General features: G+C 41.0%; 1 protein-coding gene across 4 annotated transcripts in view; it reads right to left on the reverse strand.

Moving 5' to 3' along the window:
- Nucleotides 1-1,267: 1,267 nt before the first annotated feature.
- znf706 (zinc finger protein 706) overlaps nt 1,268-10,322 on the reverse strand; it is a 13,062-nt gene continuing 4,007 nt past the window's right edge. The window contains exons 1-3 of one of the 4 annotated variants that reach the window (XM_080010415.1): nt 9,911-9,989; nt 7,715-7,850; nt 1,268-2,235 (exon numbers count right to left, since the gene is read on the reverse strand). In XM_080010415.1, coding sequence (XP_079866541.1) covers nt 2,140-2,235; nt 7,715-7,850; nt 9,911-9,966 — 288 coding nt within the window. In that variant the 5' untranslated portion in view covers nt 9,967-9,989 and the 3' untranslated portion in view covers nt 1,268-2,139. Of the gene's footprint in view, nt 2,236-7,714; nt 7,851-9,403; nt 9,494-9,831; nt 9,990-10,322 lie in introns of those variants that run through there. The other 3 variants (XM_080010416.1, XM_080010418.1, XM_080010417.1) reach the window with 3 other exon arrangements.

Here is a 10,322-nt window from a genome sequence, read left to right on the forward strand (position 1 = left end):
CATGGTCAGCATAAGCCCTTTTCCCACTTGCACAGAGAGCCGGAAATCCGCTGGCAATGTTCCACATTTGTGTCGCGGTAAAAAGGAGCCTGTGTCGATGTTCCCCAAATCCATCCGTAAAATTCCCCGCACTGCACCTAGTAACATTTCCTGGGGAATGGCGCCTGTGAGTGAAAGTCTGCTGGAATGGAAGAAGTAACTTTTCCGTTCCGAGCCGAATCCAAATCAGCAAAAGTAGTGGGTTATTTATTTCGTACAAATATTTTAAAATGTTTTTTGTTTTTGAGAAGAGGGGAAAAAAAAAAACCTTCTGAAATATGGCGAGGCCGATCCGAAGCGTGGAGCTCAGCTGCAAAGACGCCAAAACTCGTCCAGTCACTATGGCCACAGGTCTTGATATTCTTAAATGTTATTATTTTTCTTCCTAAAAATGCCGCTCGGACACTAGACGTGTAATTTTACAGTTAAGGGAGCAGTGCGGGGACATCGGGCACAAGCGCTTTGCTTGCCCAGCGGCTGCAACGGAGGGCGCGAGCGGACGGGGAGAGGTAGAACAGGTGGAGAACGTTCCTTCTCCGGAGGCAGAGAGAGTATGACACGATTAAAAATGATCACACTGATTTAATAACATTGGGTTTAGGGTTAATGTGTCCGCGGACCGGGCTCAGTCCCCTCTCAGTCGGGGGGTAAGAGCCCGCGGGGCAGGGAGACGGGGAACGCAGCACTGGTCCAAAAACCCATCCTGTTGCCTCGTCTCGTGTGACATTAGAAAACTCTCGGGCGAGCATAACGCAATGTGTCCGGAAGAGTCATCCACGTGGGGCCAGACTCCATATGGAACTTCTTCTCCGTTTTTTATCCAGCGAAGTTATGGATTCCATGTGGGAAAGGGGCTTATAGACTAAAGTCGACCACCCCATTAGCCACCACAGTGGCCACACTTTTTTAGGTCCCTAATTGAGGAGTATATAATAAAGAGAAGCCCAATTATATAGGATTCATAATGGTGCACTTGTAAGCTTAGTGCTGATTTAGCATTTTGCCTGAGTGAGTGAATAGTGACTTTGGCCTACGGCCCCGCTCCACGCAGAAGAAAAAAACCCCCAAATAAACAAAACAAAAAACATTTCTGTCATCCCCAAAGTGAATACTGGTCTCAGCCTGCCCCCCCTGTGAAAATTGTTTGGTTCCATCACTGTGTACAACTGAGAGTCAGTTATGAGAAATGACAAAGATATAAAAAAATAGACAAAGATAGAGGCAGATATAAAGAAAGTAATTTTTATTATTAAAATTGTATATTACATCGTTTGGGCACAGACGCTTTTTTTTCCCCAGCGCAAAAACAAGGCAGTTCTGTAGTACCAGTTGACCAACATCAAAGCCATGTTGCAGCGTGAAAACGTCTGTAAAAATATAATTGCACCCAAGATAAATTAATGATTAACTGAACAAAAAAAAAGGTACAGCTATGACTAATAATTATTTCAATGTCAATCTTGAACTGATATGACAAAAAAAGCAACAGTCTCAATTTAGACTCAAAACCCAACATTTAAAGCAAACAAAAAAAACCCAATAGGTTTGTTCGTATTAAGTCATTTCACAGGATCAGCCCTTATGAACAAAAGTATTTAAACATAGTTTCTAATGTTTTCTTTCCTTTGTTACTTTTTTTTTTTTAACGCCAGTGTGTTTAGATAATATTGCTCAATAGGAGGTTTGAGAGGGTTTCATAGTATCTTTTCAGAGAGTTATACCTTTGGATAATTAAATACAGATATTAAGTTCATAAGTATTATTAGAGTTTTTTATCTAATCAAGTTGGTGTTTTTCAAGGCAGGGGCAAGTCCGTGTCCAAAGACATTGAATGAATCAAGGGAAAAACCTGTGTTGACCATTTGCATTGATCAAGGATCTTTTCAGTGTGCCTGAAAGCAAATTGACCTTTTGGGCTCATTATCGACATAGTTGAGCACAAAAATGCAAGACTGGATGAGTGGGAGCAGAGTGATCAAAGCTTTTAGCCAACCAATACTAAAATCAACCCAGTGTTTACAGATTTAGACGAGTGCAAAGTTGGTGGAGGGCCTTGAAGAGTTTGTCCTGGAATCCAGGGTGGGACTCCAGTGAAGCCATTCATGCCTCCACACCTTCTAGTTCTGGTGGCAGAGGCGACTTGGGGTGCTTGCTGTCAAAGTGCTGCTTGAAGGTTTTAGGGTCAGGCATCTGGGACTGAGGGGAGGAAAGATGAACCGTGACACTGGGAACACTTAAGAACAGTGTTTATGCAACAGAAGTTACACCTGTAAAGTAAGGGCTTTGTCCAGATAGTAAGTGAACAATTTGTGACTATGGAATATGATAATCCTTCCGTTATAATTATTTTAATACAACCCATTATGATGGAAAGTAAAGATTATCAAAGCATTTCAGGCATCTCAAAAGTTGTTTTTACCATTTTCCAGGCCATAGAATTTTTGGAATTGTGTAGCAGGGATGGGGTGTAATGTTATACAGGGTTCCCACACATTTTCCATTTAAAAATTCCCTACTTTTCCGGACTCAAATTTCCAGACTTTTCATACCATATTTGACATCCGAGTACCAATAGCTAGATGTTTATTATGTAAATGACGATGATTTTAAAATCCAAATGTTAACATGCATGTTGCATTGTAGCTCGGTACTGTAGCTCACATAAATCAATTAACACCAAACCCAGACAAGCTCAAGCAGGGACTATCAATTATCACCCATTGTGGACATTCACTCCACACCCCTACCCAGGAAGTTGGACGGAATTCCACTGTCAAACATCACTCTAAAGAGCAAGTAAACTAACCGATGCTACCGGTACTTGTATTACTTTCTCTTAAAAGGGAACCTATTGTGCTTTTCCTTATTATTCCTTATAGGTCAACTAATGACAAAGTAATCGCTGTGAGCAAGACGCTCAAGTTTTCCACAGCTTGGTTTTTTATCTACTCCGCACGAGCTGACGTCAGCTCGTCACATATTTCTTTATGGTCATCTGCTCCATGGAATCTGCTGTGCGTTTCACCAAACAAAACCAGTAAAAAGAGTGTTTTTTTTATTGTAGATGTATTCATTTTATGATGTTTACATGAAAAAAAAAAAAGTCCCTGCGTGCGTTAGTCCATGTCACCCACAAGCTTGGAGCCTGGCAACAAAAGTCAGAACTAACTTTTAAATGAGGCCTGGTAGATCTAATGAGTGAAGATTCAGCAACTGGATTGCTTATTTCTCACCTCAAATTTGTTCAGAAACAAATTTTTGTGGACTGATAAGGTGAAATCAGTGATAGTTTACAGAGTAAATAAAACGAGCCCGGAGTAAAGCTCAAACCCCATTGGCTCCCAAACCCGGAACTTGTACTCAAAGCCCATTGGCTCAGAACTTGGGGCTTGGCTTCTCATTCACAATTAAAGCTACACACACTGAAACAGCCTGTTTGGAACAGTCCAGTTTTAGAGGCATGTCACAATAGTTCAAATGCATAATCTGGGTGGTATTTTCAGAAGAGAGAAAAAAAAAATAATAAAATTAAAATTAAAATTAAAAATAACTTCAAAAACATTTTGGGGACCTCAGAGACCGATATTAACATGTATTAAAAGGAGCATAATAGATCCCATTTAACATATTGAATGAATAATAATATTGTTCCCCCCATATTTTTTTTTCGTCTCTTATAGAAATAACAAGCGAAAATTAGTTTTAAAAAGGTTGGTTAATTTAATTTTGCGGCATCTGTGCAGCCATAAAGGTATGGTTTCCTAACGCAGAAAAGATGGTCCATTATGGCATAACTCATGGATGTTCAGACAAGCTTAATATTCAGTTATTTGTGATGCTATGTATATAAGCAATTGAAAGATATTTCCACATTTTCTTTCTCAAACTAATTTGGGTCGCAGATGTCTGGATTTGGTGCAGTTATAAGGCACTTGGGGCAGAGCGGTTTTGTAGGCTGTGACCTACAGGCATAGACAGCTCGGCGTAGGAGCGTGCATTTAGTCGCATGCCATACTTCTTGCCTTGCGTTGGACGACATCATTCTTGCCTTATCCTGTGCTCTCCAAGCAGAAACACTTCGGCCGCACCGGTTGCCCACTCCAAACGCTTGTTGCTTGTATGATCAATTTATCTTCAGAAATTCTGAATTTTATATTTTAGAAAACAGAATAGGGGAAATTGTCTGGAAACAACGAAAAAAAAAAAAATCCCCATATTTTTCCCCATACTTATCCAGTATGACCTGGAAATGATTAAAATCAAATGCCATACTTTTCCATACTGCGTAGGGACCCTGGTTATAGTAAACGATAGGGGGACACCATTGCTGGAACACTGCAAGAATTGATATCCAAGCATGTGCCCACATGGCAGTAAAATACAACCCGCTAAATATCTAATACGTTGAAGATAGGGAAGCAGGTTGAGCTATGATAGATGAGAGAACGACTAAAGGAATTTAAACCAGGGACATAACATGTCGAGAATCTGGGCACTATCTGTTCAGAGTGAGAATATCCATGAAGCAAAAATGGTGCGCTACACGTGCTCGCATCATTATCAGGATCAATCACACTTTTGTGCGACACGTCTCCATACAAAAAACAAAAAGTCAAGCCTAGCTAAATGAATCCACCCAGAAACTAAAGAGAGACTGTAGGAGAAAGGAAGAGAAATGGAAGGAAGAGTGGTTTACACATATTTTATGAGATCTGGAAAGACACTATGCGCAAAGGCAGTGAAAGAAGCAGGAGCAGCTTTCTTCTCTCACCTGATTTCTGAAAACCATTCTAACCCCAGAATTGAATTTAAGGTAATAGATTGCATCGTCACCCCCCCCCCCCCCCACCCGACAGCAAATTACCCCCCCGACCAAGTTATACATGCCAGTAGGGACACTAAGTTATTTTAACAATTTTGAACCTGTGTCACTGTCATTTTTATTTGAAACTCTATCCCACATGAAATCAACCACCTGCAGCCTTGATATTATCCACGAGGCGTTTCTTAAAGAGGTGAGTGACATTTTAATAGATCGTCTTAACACCTGGGTTGGCATCAAGGACAATGCACTTGGCTGGTTTTATTCCTACCTTTTAGATAGAACCTTTTGAGGTCTCCATAGGTAACTACTCATCCTCTACATCACATCCCCCCAATCCTGGCTTCTCCCCACTGGCTCCCTGTGCAGTTCAGAATCAATTTAAAGATTTTACTGATCACTTCTAAAGCACGTCTGGGTCTGACTCCAAGCTATATAACATTATGTTGACCCCATTTGAGTCAGTGTACAGACTCAGATCCTCAGACGGGCTGTTCAAAAGTCTAGGTGTTAAAACTACAGGAGACCGTGCCTTTTCTATCAGGGCACCCGGCTTTGGAACGACCTGCCTGTGGAGATTCGGCTGGCAGAATCAGCAACTTCTTTTAAAATCACGTCTAAAAAAACAAAACAAAACATTTTTTATAGATCTGCCTTCATGTGATGTCACCCCCCTTCGTACATTTTTTCAAATTTAAATTATTATTTTTTATTGTCTCTTTATCGGCTTTTTTTCCTAATTCAATAAATTAATTTTACTCCTGCTTATTAATGTTCCTCTGCCTTTTAAATTCATGATCTGAGAACTTTTAATCTCTAAGCACTTTGTAAACTGTGTTTTTAAAAAGTGCTATATAAATAAAAGCTATTGTTATTATTATTATTATTATTTTGTGATTGTTCCATGCTTGTCCTGAACGTTGCGATTTCAGTTTGCAAAGAAGTGGAAGGGGGAGGCTGCTTCCATCTTGGTAACTTGGTATTAGTGGCCGAATCTCAAACTGAATCTCAGCCCAGAAGCCTTTTCCTCACTGACAACCCAGGGAAAATGCACCTTTCAAAAACAGTTCGGAAAATACCTGGAAAAACACTTTATATTATAGAATTTTACATCATTCAGTAAGTTTACATACACATTTATCAGAATAAGGTGAATAACCAGAATGAGATCACCCTTTGAATGAGGTGTTTATACAGTATGTGTTCACATTATTTGGATTCCCTCAACCAACAAGGCTCATTCATCAGTCAAAATATTAACTGGAAGTTGGATATATTGCAATTGGAGCGGTGTATCACGATATAAACTCGCACTGGTTCAACTGGTGATTCATCTGTTTCTGGGTCAAATGCTTTTTGTCATGAATCCTTTTTTCCCCCAATATATTTGTTTTCATGTTTTATTTTCATCTGGTCCTCATACCATGTCACCAACCTCCATGTCATTTCAGATCTGCCCACTGCCTTTTGCTCAGGTACTCCTCACTTAACAACCAAGTTCCGTTCCTACAACCATATAAGTCTTTAAGTGAGGACTACCTCTGTACCACTCTTCTTTCCTTTGTTCTCTGCCAGATTGTCTCCAGCGTTACACTGAGCTTTCCCATACTACTACCCGTTTCCTGTACCTTCCGTCCCTGGACCCTGATTCCTTGAGCCCTGATTCTTTGCCTGTTCCCTGCCAGATAAGTTTGCCTTCAGACTGATCTCCTGGTTTTGACCCCTGCTTGTTTGTTGGAATAAACCTTGTTGGCTTTGACTTCTTACCTGGCTGTTTTTGTGTCATGCTTATGGGTTCACGTCCGTTCTGAGTCAGTGAGCGTAAAACCTTGACGTGTTTCGCGCCTTTTGGTACAAAAACACGGCAGTAGCAACACAATTGGGGTGAACACATGCGGAAGTTAAGCAAAATAGGATCAAATAATATAGGTCTCTTCAGCTGACCATTTTCTGAGCTGTATTTAGATGAGATATTATGACAGTGTTTACATTAGATCTGTGACAGCATCAAATTTTTCTCACCGCGGTTAAAAGTAACAAATGACCATTTTTTCCCCCTCAGTCAGTGTGCATTACAATAGCAGGATAAAACAATAGCTTACAAAATCCATAGGGATAACAATTATATTAGGAATTATTAATAATGTGAATCACAAATATATTTTTATCTGCATTTATTGCCGCAGACACAGCTCTCCGTGAGCCTCGATCCCAGAGAGCTGTAACCCTGTTACAGCCAAATCCGATTTGAAAAGTTCTGAATCGGGTACAGCCTTAGAAATTATTGATAATAATCGAACACACACAAAATAAATCCCTTTATGTTTAATGGACTGTTTCTCCCCCTCGCACGCAAAGCTAAAGTGTCAAGTGGAGCAACTGAAAAGTATCTCCAGAAGTCTGTGAACGTAGAATGGAAGACAGTAAATTTGATAGCTAAATAAAGATTATTGAGTTTATATTTGATATCCTCCTGTAACTTCCACCAGCAAAAACTGAAATACAAAAGCATTGGAATAAATATTATTTGTGGCGATGAAGGTAATGAGCTAATACTGCAGTGACGTCACATAACCGTGGTCATGCGGTTATTGTCACAGTCCTAGTTTACATGACAGTTGAGATATTGGGAACATTATCAACACATTTGGAATGAAATCGGAACTCCAGTGCGCATGAAAACACACTGAGTGAGATCTAAAGCTCATTTTGTGTGTGGTGTTCCGCAACACCACACAACCGAAAAATAGTTGTAATGACCTTGGAGTCAAGCAGTTAAAAAAAAACAAAAAAAAACGAGTTCCTGTTTTGAGTCAGAGTTACAGCCTTGGTGAGCCAGGGTTTGATACTTACCCTGCAGACAGCACAGGTAAACACTAGAGCTGCTTTGGCTGCAGTCTTCTGGTCATGGCCCTTTGCCTTCTTTATCTCTGCCTGTTTCTTTGCATTTTTCTGCTGGGACTGGATCTTCTGGTGCCCACGCGCCATGCTGACCAACGATACAAAGACACAAAGTTAGTAAATATCCAGTATATAAGTCAAAAGAAATAAGAAAGGCAAGAGCCCTTCATTCTGGTTCCTTGACATGTAATGTTGGGTGACAATAGCTCACATATAGAAGTTATGAATATCACTGTTAAAGATTTGTTAGTATGAACATACAGTATCCTAGTTATTTTGTTGACAGCAATAGTCCGGCGCAGAAGCAAAGACAGTAAAGTAGAATTAGAATATCTTAGGGAAACTGCAACCAGCATTTGGATCTTGTATTACCAGTGCAGTGTGTGATACCATGCTGTGCTCTATTTTACTGAAGCCACCACTGGATTAACTATATGCACTGTGTCCTGTCCAATTTAATGCCGGTCAGTCCGTCACAAGTCCCTAATATTTAGTATACACCAAAGGACTTGAGCTAGGATTTTTGTGTCTCAGACAAAGGTTCACAATTCACAAGGAAATCTCTTGTCTTACAGGTTGCGGGCAAGCTCCTGTGACCAGCAAAGATGCTCAGAAACTCTGGCGACCAGGGCGAGAATATCAGGCCGGTTTGACATTATCTTTAATCCGGCCTCCTAGAGCGTGGGCTAGAGTCACAAGATGTGTGATCCCCTGTGATCCTTGATAAATCCTATGGTGTGTGCACTAATGGAATGGGCAGAAGAAGGTCTTTAAATGCCACGTCTGTCTTTGTAAAGTCCTACAGTATATTCCCGCTGTAACCGGCCCAACAATGGGCTCTCTGGATTCTTGGATGATTGAAAAAATAAAATAAAATCAGGGACAGACATCAGCTTAAAAGTGGTCAGCGTAGGTCTAAGCGATAAGTAAGACCACTTAGTAAATAGATGGCCTATCTAAATGTTTTGGGCGGATTATTATGTTAAGATGCTGGCTTTCATGCGTACGGGTTTTTCCAGCCCCCCCCCCCCCCCCCCCTCCCCGAGCTGTGCTTCACGTAAGGGCAGTAACACAATCTGAACCTGAACGGCACGACTACGAACCGTCATCTCACGGTCGTCAACAAACCCAGCGACGTACGGAGCTCTTCGTGGGAAACGCAGACGCGGAGACTGGTATAAATAGCCTCCACCGAGTGTAACTAGGTTGGGCAGCGGCATATCTTACAGGATATCACACGGTGGTTCGTATGGATCGGCGAGGTGGATTTAAAAAAAAAAAAATGGCACTATACAATAAATCTTAGGATTATCAATAAACATATGTATTAAAAACAGGATATATATATATATATTGTGTGTGTATATATATATAGTAAGGATGTGTACATAGACTGTGCGCAGCAGGGTACAACAAATTGGTTTTAACGGCAGCCTTTGACACATTCTAAAGCTTCTGAACATGGTTGGCACCGGCAAGCCACCATCTGTGCCGTGGGCTCCTTGCTAGGCTAGCCTGACATTTTTAGCTGCGGGTCCAGCCAGGGCATCAAACTAGCGCAGCACAAGAGATTTCATTTGGGTCCGAGCCGCCGACGCGATACTTTGCGTGGACACAGTTGGGACGGTCGACAGCCCTTACCTTAAAAAAAAAAAAAAAAAAAGCGACCGTAACGTGCGGTCAGATCGAAGCCCTCAGCGTGTGACAGCTGCACCGGAGCCCCACTCCCGTCACACGCCGACTGCGGCCGCGCGGCGTTCACCGACGTCCGGAAATTACAGCCGCCTGTAAAATGCGCCTCGACTGTGACGCCAGTGCGACTGCGACGGTTGTCGTAACGTTTAAAAAAATAAAACAAAATTTGACATAAAAAAAAAAAAATATATATATATATATATATATTCAGGAGACGTGATCGGCGTGTTTCCACCTCGGTCGCTATGCGAGTGTTAACTAAAAAAAACAAACCATAATGCTGGTTTGACGTTCACGCTCCCGCTTGACCGTCTCGAACTCAGCCGGGTTGATTTTAAATACCAACGCAGTATCACGATGATTAACGTTTATACCTTTTCCTTGGCCACCCTGTGCCAAGCATCCGTCATTCATTTATGTCCTTTCGCGCAAATATTTTAATGACGCACGTACGCAAACTTGCACAGTCTCCCACGTTGACACGGTGGTTTATCCGTCCACGCGTCCATCTGTTTTTTGTTTTTTTTCTTTACCTGAAGGGGAACGGGGAACGCACCGTCGCTACCGACGGCTGCGGCTCGACGACGCCCCCAGACGGCGCCGTGAGGTCCGCATCACATGCATGTAGTACGTTCCCCAAATAAGGTTTTATGAGATATGCACGACCTTTGCGAGAGAGTTTCACTATGAAATATATAATATATTTAATAATATAATAATATAATCGTATATATATTTATAAAAATGTGTTTTAAAATATGTAGATAGATGGTGATATACTGGTTGTCCAAATATATATGATGTATAAATAAAACAAATCAATAAACAAATAGATAGATAAATAAATAAATAAATAGATAAACAA

This window comes from Zeus faber, assembly GCF_960531495.2.
Source record: "Zeus faber genome assembly, chromosome: 1".
In the NCBI taxonomy this organism is placed as follows: Eukaryota; Metazoa; Chordata; class Actinopteri; order Zeiformes; family Zeidae; genus Zeus; species Zeus faber.